Source organism: Muntiacus reevesi, chromosome 2, assembly GCF_963930625.1.
Source record: "Muntiacus reevesi chromosome 2, mMunRee1.1, whole genome shotgun sequence".
In the NCBI taxonomy this organism is placed as follows: domain Eukaryota; kingdom Metazoa; phylum Chordata; class Mammalia; order Artiodactyla; family Cervidae; genus Muntiacus; species Muntiacus reevesi.
In genome coordinates, this window is record NC_089250.1 from 210,768,488 (window position 1) to 210,780,933 (window position 12,446).

The 12,446-nt window shown below is 53.1% G+C and overlaps 1 protein-coding gene across 2 annotated transcripts in view; it reads left to right on the forward strand.

Annotated features, from left to right (window-relative positions):
- The window catches only part of CASTOR2 (cytosolic arginine sensor for mTORC1 subunit 2), a 50,906-nt gene that overhangs the window by 27,712 nt on the left and 10,748 nt on the right, over positions 1 to 12,446 (forward strand). The window contains exons 1-2 of one of the 2 annotated variants that reach the window (XM_065924796.1): positions 10,202 to 10,281; positions 10,860 to 10,930. In XM_065924796.1, coding sequence (XP_065780868.1) covers positions 10,217 to 10,281; positions 10,860 to 10,930 — 136 coding nt within the window. In that variant the 5' untranslated portion in view covers positions 10,202 to 10,216. Of the gene's footprint in view, positions 1 to 10,201; positions 10,282 to 10,859; positions 10,931 to 12,446 lie in introns of those variants that run through there. The other variant, XM_065924795.1, reaches the window with a different exon arrangement.

Sequence of the window (12,446 nt, forward strand, 5' to 3'; positions counted from 1 at the left end):
GGGTTCGATCCCTGGGTCAGGAAGTTCCCCCCTGCTTCGGAACAACTAAGCCTGCGCACCACAGCTGTTGAGCCTGTGCCCAGAGCCCATCAGCCACAGTTGCTGAGCCATGAGCCGCGACTACTGAAGCCCGTGTGCCCTAGAGCCCATGCTCTGCAACAAGAGCAGCCAGTGTCGTGAGGAGCCTATGCGCCCCAACTAGTGAAGGCCCACGAGCAGCAGCAGAGACCCAGCGCAGCCAAACAAATAAATTATTTTTTAAAAATTACCCTTCATCTAACCAGACCCCCCAACCCCAAGTAAAGTGAAAGTCGCTCACTCGTGTCCGACTCCTTGTGACCCCATGGGCTACACACTCCATGGGATTCTCCAGGCCAGAATACTGAAGTGGGCAGCCTTTCCCTTCTCCAGGGGATCTTCCCAACCCAGAAATCGAACCAAGGTCTCCTGCATTGCAGATGGATTCTTTACCAACTGAGCTATCAGGGAAGCACCCCCAACCCCAAGTAACGTGTTCTTTATTCCCTGGCTTCCTTTATATGGAGTTATATTGCAACTCCGTGGAGTCTTAAACGTGTTGGGTTTTGTTGTTTTTTCATTGTAGCTGCTTTTAACTCTGTGAAGAGAATACCGTGCTATGTATAACAGTTGGGCACTTATTTTTCCATCTATGATTATATTGCTGAGACGCATTCATAGTTTTGCAAGTCCCCGCAGAGTGTTCGTTTTGACTGCTGGGTAGTATTCTGTCATCAGTTTCCTTCTCTCCTGGTGATGGGCATCTGGGTTGCAGCCAGGTGCTTGTTACCAAGGACGGGCTGTTATCAATTCTCTCGTCCCTGTCTCTGGTTACCCATGTTTAAGAGGGTGGATGGCTCCCAGGGGAAGAGCTGAGTCATAGGGAATATGCCACAAGCCACACTTGTCCCCTGGCCGCCCCCCCCCCCCCCCCGGCCCGCACCCATCCTAGAGACTGCACAGACAGCGGTCCCAAGGCCATAACTGCCTTAACCTAACGGAGCATCAGTTTTCCCACCTGTGAAATGGGAATCATTAATGACACTATGCATACATTCAGTTAGCAGCGATGACACAGACTCTGCGTGGAGTTCTGTGGGAGGCATGGGGAACTTGGGTGAGAAAAACTCAGTCATCTCCCGAGGAGCAGGTTAATCTCACCAGCAGAGAGAGACCATGAAGGAAGTCATCTCAGCACCGCAGTGCATATGATCATTGCTGGGAGGTCATGGGCAGACGGGGGTGACTAGGGGACGGCGGGGGTTGGGGTGGGAGGCTGTGGCCTGCCTGGGGGACCTGGGTTGGGTCCGTTGCCCACTGCATGAGATTTGACTGTCCTGCTGGTGAGGGTTGGGGTGGAGGCCATGAGAAATGGGGAGACTAGAAGTTAGGCAGAGACCCAGAGGCCACTGCAAGGCTGACCACTGCCCGGATGGGAACGCTGCCTTGGACGTCCACTCAGTCTCCGGGCCAGCTCACGGCATCAGGAGACCATGCATGCTTATGCAGGGTCTTGAGCACTTCCCATGTGTGTTCTGTAACCTCCTCAAATCCTAAACGATCCTGCAGGAGAGGTAGCTTCAAACCTCTTTCACAGATAAGGAACTTGGGACAATTCAAGGACCAGTCAGTTTTTCCAGCCTCATCTTGGAGAGGTGGCAAGAGCCACGATGTCTACTTGGGTTTTTTACATCTCAGTCCCTCCCAAGGCAGAAAGGGAACCACTCACTACTCAGTGCCTCGTGTGTGCCCTGCACTTGGGAATTGCTTGCAAAGCTAGAGGCCAGCCTTCCGCAGACATGGTTCCTGCCCTGGGGCGTGACCGTTCTGACACTGGCTGGTGCCCCAGGCTGCAGAAATGGCCTAGGAGGGGCCATATGGAAGCTCCCTGTGACTTGTGCTTGAGCCCTTGGGGCAGGGCTAGGGCGCTGCAGGTCTCCATGGAGGAAGGGACCAAAGCTGTGGGTCCGGGCGGGATTCAGAGGTGTGTATGTTCTGTTAGTTCAGGGCAGCCCTGGCCGCCAGCTGACCTCTCCCCTGGTGCCTCTGCCGAGAATGTGCGGTGGAAGACGATGGTTTCCTGCCTTGGCCCCAGTCTTCCTCACCAACCTCACCAGCCCCCAGTTGTTGAATATGACTTCCAGGCTCCTAAACGGAGCCACGCCCACCAGTGCCAGCCAGGTCGGAGCCCCCAGCTCTCACCAGCCAGCCCCCTTGAAGACCACAGGTGCCTCCTCACTGGCCTCTCAGCCCCACCTGGTCCTTACAGGGGCCCCAGGCATCCTCCTCCCTCCCTGTTATCCCTCGTCTTAGCCTGCCGTTCCGCCTCCCCCACCGGCAGCCACTCCTGGCTGCTGTCTCTCCCGGCAGGTACCCACCTCAGGGCTTTGGGACAGCCACATGCTGCTCACCCTTCCAGCTTCTAAAGAACTTATAGGGGACCTTCCCTGCTCGCTCGCTTTCCTTTTTTTTAAAGGTCTTTTTATTTATTTGGCTGCATCAGGTCTTTGCAGCATGTGGGATCTTTCATCGCGGTGGGCGAACTTCTCTCTAGTTGTGGCACTGTGGCTTAGCTGCCCCATGGTATGTGGGATCAGGAGCTCCCCAACCAGGGATTGAACCCGAGTCCCCTTCCTTGGAAGGTGGATTCTTAACCACTCGACCACTGGGGAGGTCCCCCCCTTTTTTTTTTTAATGGTGAACAAATGTACTTAACAGAAAGTATTATCATTTTAATTTTTTGTAATATTTCTTGTTAAATACATTTGTCCACCATTTAAAAAAGAGAGCGAGAGAAAATCCCCATGAGTCCTGTAGAAGCTTTTCAGTGCCTCGTGTATTTCTCAGTGGCATTAAATCCTTACATTCCATTGTTCCACAGCCTTCACCGCCATCCACCTCCAGAACTTTGCATCATCTCAAAAGTGAAATTCTGCACCCATTTAATGATTGCTCCCCATTCCCTTACCCCCCACCCCCCGCCCCAGCCCCTAGCAACCACTCCCCACTCCGCTTTAAACTGCAAACTCTGTTTTTTATTGGCTCTGAGGCACACACCACCATCTGACTCACTATTTATCCAGCCCCCATGGAAATTCTAATTGTCCAATTATTTAAGGTGTGTCTCCAGCACACGAAGCAGTGCCTTTATACATTAAAGGCACTTAACCGTTTGTTTGTTGAAAGACTGAATGATCTAGCCACTGCATTAGACTCTTGCCTGGCTCTCAGGGGCTTTATCCAGACCTTACCGATTCCCTCCGCCCTACCCAGCCCCTTTCTGCAGTCCTGTCTCTGCATATCACCTTGGAATTTGTGAGCACTGATACCCATGCTGTCTGATTCTCCTGACCACCCAAGACCGAAGCAGATTTTTTTTTCCATCTTAACAGAAAAAGGACATTCTTTAGGATTGCCCTTCAAATCACAGCACTGACACAGTGCTTGAAACGGCAGCTTCTAGTTGTTAACTAAAACAATTAATTTAGTTTTTTCTAACTAAAACTTGAATTGGCAGCTTCTAGTTGTTAATGACCGTAGAAATGAATTGTAAATAACACAAGACCTATCAAAGACCCAGGAGAAGCAGAAGAAAAAGTCACGGCTGGGTAACAGAAGAAAGTCTGACCCACACCCTCCGCCTGGATGTCCTTAGGGAAGAGAGGCCCGGGAAGGCGGGAGACCAGCACAGTGAGCACCCCAAAAGTGCGTCTGTCCCTCGCTGTAATCCAAGTTCGAGGCTCCTGCGCTCCACTGCAGAAATGCAGCAGCAGGCTGGCGGAGGCAGTGGGATGGCCCCCAGAAGTGGGTCAGAGCCTGGCCCCTCCATCTGCTCGCTGTGATGTGCTGCTAGGAAGATGTAGTTGAACCTCCCTCGTTCATCCTGAACAGGCTACCCTTGGGAAACAGGCATAGGTGTCTAGGTGCTGAAATGTAGAATGAGCGCTCAGAGGCCTTGCTTGAGCAAAGGCGTTATGGGTACCTGGGACATGCTGGAAGCCTGTTCTCAAGTCCAGTTTGCAGGGCCTGTCTGGTGCTCAGGCCATAGCCCAGCTGCTGTTCAATCACCAAGTCGTGTCCGACTCTGCCATCCCCTGGACTGAAGCACACCAGGCCTCCCTGTTCCTCACTGTCTCCCGGAGTTTGCCCAAGTTCATGTCCATCGAATTGGTGATGCCATCCAACCATCTCATCCTCTGTCGTCCCCTTCTCCTCCTGCCTTCAATCTTTCCCATCATCAGGGTCTTTTCCAGTGAGTCAGCTGTTCACATCAGGTGGCCAAAGTACTGGAGCTTCAGCTTTAGCACAGAGGAGGGAATGGCAGATCCCTCCAGTATTCTTCCCGTGAGAACCCCATGAACTGTATAAAAAGACAAAAAGCCCAGCTGACCAGGGCTCTAATTGCCAAGGGCTGGATTTATCTGGATTTATTCTGTGGCCAGGCAACCTCAGCAAGATCTGTCTGGGAGGAGCACGTGGTGACCCTGCAGAAAACAGACCCCAGTCCCAGGAGGGTCTGGCCCGCAAAGCTGTCTCCCGCCTGCCGGAGACCAAGACTTCTGCACAGGATTCCACGGAAAGGCGACTTCTGCTGAGCCCTGACTATGTCAGAGGGTCTTTGTGATGTCTGGGAAACTAGGAGGGGAGGGCAGGACCACCACCCAGCCCTCAGGTGAATGGGGAAGGCGAAAAGGACGCTGATAGGAGTTCCCACCCAATGGTGATGTGTCAGGCCACCTCCCTGGCTCCCCTGATCCAGACAGTCCGTGTGCTCAGACATGCTGAATGTCAGACATGCTGAATGTCTGAAGATTCTTGAGGTCCCAGCATGGCATGTCAGGGAGCTGGGACCAGGTAGTGGGTTTGGCTCCAGCAGATCCACTGGGAATTGCAGGCTGAGTTGGTTTCTTTCGTCATAGACCATCATCCTTTGGCTGGCTACCTGATGGGTGCCGGACTACTGGGAAGATGAGTGGAGACTTTTCAGCCAAAGCTTGTTGCTTGGGGTCAGCATGTAAGGACCAAGTGTCTCAAGGAATCCAGAGACTCCGCGCTTCCCAGAACCTTGGCTGTGGCTTAATCCATCCTCCCTGTCAATGTAGCATCACCCCTGAAGCCCACCAGCCTGGGGCTCAGCCCCTCCAAAAGGTAACACCTCACTACCTCCTGGTCTCTGTAGCCCATTTGGCTTTGCTCAGGCTCAATTGCTCATTCATGTCCGACTCTTTTTACCCCATGGGCTGTAGTCCGCCAGGCTCCTCTATCCATGGGGGTTTCCCAGGCAAGCATACTGGAATGGGTTGCCGTTTCCTCCTCCAGGGGTGATCTTCCAAACCTAGGGATTGAACCCGCATCCCTCCTGCATTGCAGGTGCAGTCTTTACCACTGAGCCACTGGAGAAGCCCTCATTTGGCTTTAGAGCTTTTCTAACTGGCAACACAAGCTGGCCTCCCCATGGTCCCCCACCTCAGCTGCCTCTGTCCTCCGAGAAGGAAAAATGGCCAACATGTTGAGTGCTTACCATGGTCGTGCTGGGTATACACTCATTTATTCTTCAGCAGCAACCCTAGGAAGTGGACACTGTTACCCTCACTGTCACATGACAAAACTGAGGCACAGAGAGGTTAAGTAACTTGCCGAAGGTCACACAGCCATAAACAGCAGCGCTGATCCCTTCCCTGGTCCAGAGCAGCCACAGAGATTTAAAGGTGGCAGCTGGACTCTTCCTCCAGGCGGGAAGGGGGTGCAGTCCAAAGTCCCCTCATTTCTCCTGGGCATGCTCTACCAGGCCTGTGAGTCCCTGAACAGACATAAACCATTGAGCACCTGTGCTTTGTTCATGGAGCCCAAGGATGTGTTGGCATCTCCTGGACAGGGGACTTGCATTACAATCCTTGGAGTGTGTCCTGAACCACAGTGAACCAGGAGTGTCTCTAGGGCTGTTGTTCCCAGTCTCCCTCCTACATCGCCCAGGACTCTACCTGAGCGCTCCTGCCTACTGACCATCACACACAGTTGCACAGGTTGTGCACTGCCCAACCCCGAGGGTGCTCTTCACACAGACTGTGCGATGAATGAGCCCTCCCCGCAGACGTGTGATGTTACCACCTACCCAGCTGCCGGGGCAACAGATCCGTCTTGGGTTCTGATCAGAGCTGGATGGGATTTTTGCCTGCCCTTGAAAAGCGTTTCCCAGGCAGATTTGATGGTTCTGGGATCGTCTCTCCATGCCTTGTCGCCAGGCCCCTTGAGGTCCAGCTTGCTATGGAGCTGGCAGGGTTCCACGGGGCCTGTGCCCTTCTTGCCCAAGCTGGGGCTACAGGGAACCCAGTCCCCCTTGAACGTGTCCTTCATTGGACACGTACAGAGGAGTCAGGCGGCCCAGGGTTCACCAGCCCCGGTGCCGGTCTGGGACTGGAACTCGGACCTCTTGACTCCAGGACCTTGGTCCTCTTCCCGCTCTCCCAGGCAGCTCTCTCTAACCCTGTTATTTCATCCTGTTCCTTAGCGCCATGAGGGCATCTAGAGGGCAAATGCTTCCCCTCCTCCTCGGATTTCCTAACAGCACTCAGCAGCAGCCTGAGTAATTGCTGGGTCTTGTTCCTCTCTCCGGCTCTTTAGACAAAGCACAGAGACTCCGCATACACCGAGGCCCGGCGTCTGGGGAATGGGTTTAGCCACAGCTCGTTAGAGAGTGTGGGGTTGGGACTAGGGACTTGAGCGTCTCCCAGCGGCAGGGAAGTCCAAGCAGTACCACACACGGACATGCAGGGTTTGCTGTGATTGGGACTTCTCTGGCTTTGGGGGTAGGTGTGTGGCCATAGTTCACTCTTTTGCTCATCAGGCTTTGAGTATTGATACCCTGTCCAGCGCATGTCAGATACAAGGTATACGTACAGAGAACCCACCGTCCTTCCCTTTGAGAGCTTATATGGTCCACTGGGGGGAAACAAGTGTTACCTGTCATAGACTGTGGAAAGCATTCAGGACCATCATGTGCAGTTGCACAGGTTGCACACTGCCCACCTCTTGCAGGCATCCTTCGCAGACACTCTGAGATGGATGAACTGTCCCCTAAAGCTGTGATGCACCACCAAGCCTAACTGTCCGCGATGGCTTTAACATCCAGGGAGGACCCCTCCTATGGTGGGAGGTGAGACAGAGGAGGTGGCCGGTGCCAGTTAGAAAAGATTTCACCCCAAAGAAGATGCTTAAACCGAGTCTTGAAGGATGAGCAGCACGTGTCCAGCCAAAGAACAGGGAAGGGGGTGCTGGGCAGTGGAAAGAATATTTGTCAGCCTTCGGATGCATGAGATGAGACAGACAAGAATTGGGAAGGAGACTGGAGAGGCTTCTAGGCAAGCGTTTGTGTGGAGGAGAGTGATGGGGAGAGGTAAAAACAGATCTCAGAGCGACTGGGGTGAGGGGCGGTGGAGATGGGGTGAGCTCAGAGATGTGTAGGACGTGAGAGGGAAATAGGAGAATAGGTCCTTCTGAGTTTGACCAGAGGAGTAGCTGCAGGTCCCTCCGGCCAACTCGCCCTCCCAGAGGTCTGCCCATGCCAAGGTGCACATTCCGAGTTGGATGTCTACCAGCTGGCCCTCAGCCATGGGTCACATCAACAGCATAGTCATACCCCCATTTACGCAGAGGCCGATGTTGCCTTCTGCCCGTGTCTATGCCCTCAGGGTCATTTACACGGTCTATTTCTGGAGCATCCCTCACCGCCAAGAGGGCACCCAGAGCAAGCGCCACACCTGTTCGCCTTCCCAGGGCTCTCGGATGGCTGGGTTGCCCGCCCCTTCCCTGGGTGTACTTGCTTGTGGCATTCTGACGATGGCTGGGGAGAGGGGGTTCCTGAGACTCTTTCTGAGCACACGGGGGTCCCCAGGAAGGAACGAGGCCAGACCAGGGATTGCCACTCACTAAGGTGATAATGTGCAGCTGTCCCCTAGCAATTATAGATTTCGCTTGTCCAAGCAATAGTTGCAAATTGGATGTGGGACAGGCAGGGGCAAGAGATGTAATTTGAAAACCAAAGACCTGGAGGGAAATTGAACAGTGTGTGCTGCTGGGTGAGCCGAATGTCAAGGAGGGGGAGGGGTGCCCCCTCATTTATGAGTCTGGCACCAGCACTTTCTTAAGGCCGGGTTCATGGCGGTATAATCTGTATATACGGTAAAAGTCATCCTTTTTAGGGTATAGTTCTTTCCATTTTGAAAAACGTATATGATCTTGTCACCACCACAACGATCAAGAAACCAAACACCGGACTTCCCTGGTGGTCCAGTGGTTAAAAATCTGCCTGCCAATTCAGGGGTCATGAGTTTGATTCCCTGGTCCAGAAAGATATCACGTGCCTCAGAGCAGCTCAGTCCACAAGCCGCAACTACTGAAGCCTGTGTGCCTGGACCCCACATTCCACAGCAAGAGAAGCCACAGCGATGAGAAGCCCATGCACCACAGCTAGAGAGTAGCCCCTGCTTGCCGCAACCTTTAGAAAGCCTTTGCCCAGCAAAGAAGACCCAGCACAGCCATAAATAAATTTTTTTTAAGAAAGAAACCAAACACCTCCTTCACCCCAAAAAAGTTCCTGGTGACCCTCCAGCATCAACCCCAACCCAGCCCCAGGCAGCCAGGGATCTGTTCTGTTCTCCATCCTTACAGTTTTGCCTCTTCCAGAATGACACACGGGAGTAAGTCAGACCGAGAAGCAGAAACATTGTATGACATCCCTTGTATGTGGAATCTAAAAGACGTGATACAAATGAACTTATTTACAGAACAGGAGAAGACTCACAGACTTAGAAAACAAATTTATGGTTGCTGGGAGTGGGGGGAGCGGTGGGGATGGGGACCTTGGGAAGGTGCACACTGCTATAGTTAAAATGGATAATCAACAAGGTCCTACTGTAGAGCGCGGGGACACTGCTCCGTGTCACGTGGCAGCCTGGGCGGGAGGGGAGTTTGGGGGAGAAGGGATACGTGTGTATGTGTGGCTGGTCCCTCTGCTGTCCACCTGAAACTATTGAAACATTGTTAATCAGCTATACTCCAATACAAGATTAAAAGTTTAATTTTAAAAAAAGACAGGTAAATCAGAATCTCATATAAATGGGATCATGGGGTACGTTAACCTGTTGAGTGTGGCTTTACCTTAGCCCAATGCTCTTGAGTTTCATCCGCTTTATTGCAGGAATCACTAATTCACTCCTCTTCGTTGCTGACTGGTATTCGCTGGCGTGGATGTGCCACACAGTTTACCCAGTTCTCCAGCTGCAGGGAGGATGTTTGGAATGTCTGCAGTTCGGGGTGGTTACAGATAGAGGCTCTAAACATTTTGCGTACAGGTGTTTGTGTGGGCATATTTTCATCTCTCTCCAGCCCATACCCAGGAGTAGGACTGCCTGTGGTCATGTATGTTTCAGTCTGTAAGAAACACAAACCATTTTCCCTAATAGCTGTACCATTTTGCGTTCCTACCAATTCCGGTGAATCTCATGCCTTGTGAAAAATTTAAAGAAAAAAGGGGAGGGAGGTGGGAGGAGGCATTCAGGATGGGGGGACACATGTGCACCCCTGGCTGATTCATGTCGATGTATGGCAGAAGCTACCACAGTATTGTAATTATCCTCCAGTTAAATTAATTTTTTAAAAAAATAAAAAAGGGAAAAGGGTGCTGCAGGGGTTCTGGTGACAAGGCTTCAGTGTTGGAGGGCGGCTGCCAGGACAGGGGAAACCAGGAGGAGAGAGGTTTGTGTAACATTCCGGCCACCCCCATCCCGTGACGCTTCAGGATTCCTTTCCCATTTTAATCTTCGTAGAAGTGCCGTTCGGGCCCTTGCCAGAGTTACTCGTTGGGCCTCTTTGTGTCACGACTTCCTGTGATGGATGGGTTTTACACGTTGGGCGCGGAGCCCGAGCTGCACCTCACTCGTGAGATCGGTGACACCGGAAAAATAAATGACCGTGGGCAGTTTCCCACACACCGCTGCCTGAGCATGCCGTCTCTCCCTGTCGCCGCGCCTGGGGGCCACTTGCTGGATGGGGAGCAGGGAGACAGGCAATGAGAGGAGGGAACCCTCCCCCTCACCCGGTGACAGCCTCAGAGCCCAGCCCAAGGGCGGTCTGGACACGGAGCCCAGCCTGTCCGCCAGGTGCCCAGAGTGCGCTCAGGGCTGAGACCAGCAGGGACGAGATGCAGAAGGACAGGGTGATTGCCGGACCCTCCCTGGCCTTGAGAAATGGATGGTCCCACTTGAGGTAGAGGATGAGCAATTTACACCCCAGGCTAAGCAGTGTTACCAGAGGCGGTTCAGGGATCCATGCCCCAAAATGGCACACACGGCCACACCCCTCTCTCTTGCAAGGAAGAAGGGTGCCCTAAAGGCGGGGCTCTCAGTGGGGTGATGTGAACTAGGCCCTGAATGACGGGGGGGCTCTTGACTTGGTGAGGAGAGGGGCCAGGACCACGGGCAGGGGACACAGCACGGCGACAGAGGCCCAGAGGTCAGAATGTGGGAGTTCAGGTAGGCTGGAAAACACAGTTCATCTGCATGGTTCCTGCCAGAGCTGCCCTTGGGCCTAGAGGCGACCCTGAGGGCTGGCCAGCTTGGGGGTCCCCACAGACTCGGGGTGGTGGAGGAAACGGTCATCATCTCTAGGCCTCTCTGAGACCCCCTGAATCAGCTGGGGCACTGGAGAGGGAGAGAATCAGTGCCCCCCACCCCGCTCCAGCAGCCTGGATCAGAGCGCTGGGTACACCAGGTCACGGGTGGGTGGCTGCCGCAGGGTCTGCTGGGACTTAACCATACTCTGTGTCTGTCTGTCTGTCCCCCCAGGTGCAAGTTCTTCAGTCTGACCGAGACCCCGGAGGATTACACCATCATTGTCGACGAGGAGGGCTTCCTGGGTACGTGCTGCTCTCCCCCGGGGGCTTAGCTGGACTGTGGCCTGTGGTCAGTGCTGGTTGCTCGGCACCCTGTTTCTGCCCCCGCCCAGCCCCGTGTTCTGATCCCTCAGGAAAGGCCCCACAGCTGAGAGGGGGCAGTGCTTACCACACCCAGAGCTGAAGCCACCAAGGGGCAGGGGGCTTGTTCTCTGGGGGGCTCCTCCCACAAGGGAGGTGCTTTCAAACATCCTCAGTCCTTGTTCCCATGGGAACAAGCCCTGGTCACCATCCTGCTATGATTTTCCATTATCTTTCTTCCCTGGTGACTCGGACGGTAAAGGATCCACCTGCAATACAGGAGACCTGAATTTGATCCCTGGACTGGGAAGATCTCCTGCAGAAGGGAATGGCTACCCACTCCAGTATTCTTTTTTTTTTTTTCACTCCAGTATTCTTGTCTGGACATTTCCACGGACAGAGGAGCCTGGCAGGCTACAGTCCATGGGAGTGGCAAAGAGTCGGACTCGACTGAGCGAATAACACTTTTCTTCCATCTTTTATACAATGCCTCAGGGTATCACCAAAGTTCCTACCCTTTCTTTCTTCCATCTTTCAAATTGAGATATAATTTGCATACCATAGAGTTCTTTTTTTTTTTTTTTTTTTTTTTTTTTGGCCTCACCATGCAGCATGTGGGATCTTAGTTCCCCAACTAGGGATAGAACCTGTGCCACCTGCATTGGGAACATGGAGCCTTAACCGTTGGACCACCAGGGAAGTCCCATGGAAAAACTGCTTTTTAAACAAATGCGTGGTATTCTGTCATAGATGAACTATGGGTTCGTCTGCTGGGCTCCAGCATGGACTTTTAGGTGGTTCCTAGGTCTTTGTTTTAAATCCTTTTGAGTTAAACACTCAGACCCATGACTGCTCCTTTGTCCCAGTAGTAACTCCTTTACAGTGAAATCGCATGTTAAACTCTTGGTATTGATACATTCTCCCCAACTCCTGTCCCCAAACCAGCACCCCTGGCACCACCTGTGTGAAAACAGAAAGACCCTGGCGCTTGGTGAGCCCTCAGACACTGGGCCCTTAGCTAAGCATTCGATGAGGTTTAATCTCACGTAATCCTGCAAGCATCTTCTGGAGCCCATCCTGATTTCAGCAGCCCACATTTGAAAGCTTAAGAAATTGAGACGTGGTGACTTTGTCCAGAGTCAGGCAGCCAGGATGAAACCCTGCCCACCTGACCCCAGGACTCTTGACCCTGATGCTGGCGGGGTGGGAAAGACCTGACCGACTCTGTGCAGAGGACAAGGCCACCTAGCAGAGGGACCCGTGAGCCCTGCTGTCAGTAGCGGGGGGCTCCTGGAGAAGTGTCAGGGGGCTCCCAACGACAGAGCTGCCCACCTGGTGTCTGGGAGGTGACAGGCGTCCTCAGCGATCCACCAGGGACCGTGCTCAGCTCTAAGAGGCTATTTTTAGGGCCTTAGGTGATGGGTAGTGACAGAAATAATAATCCCTTTCAGTCTTGAGA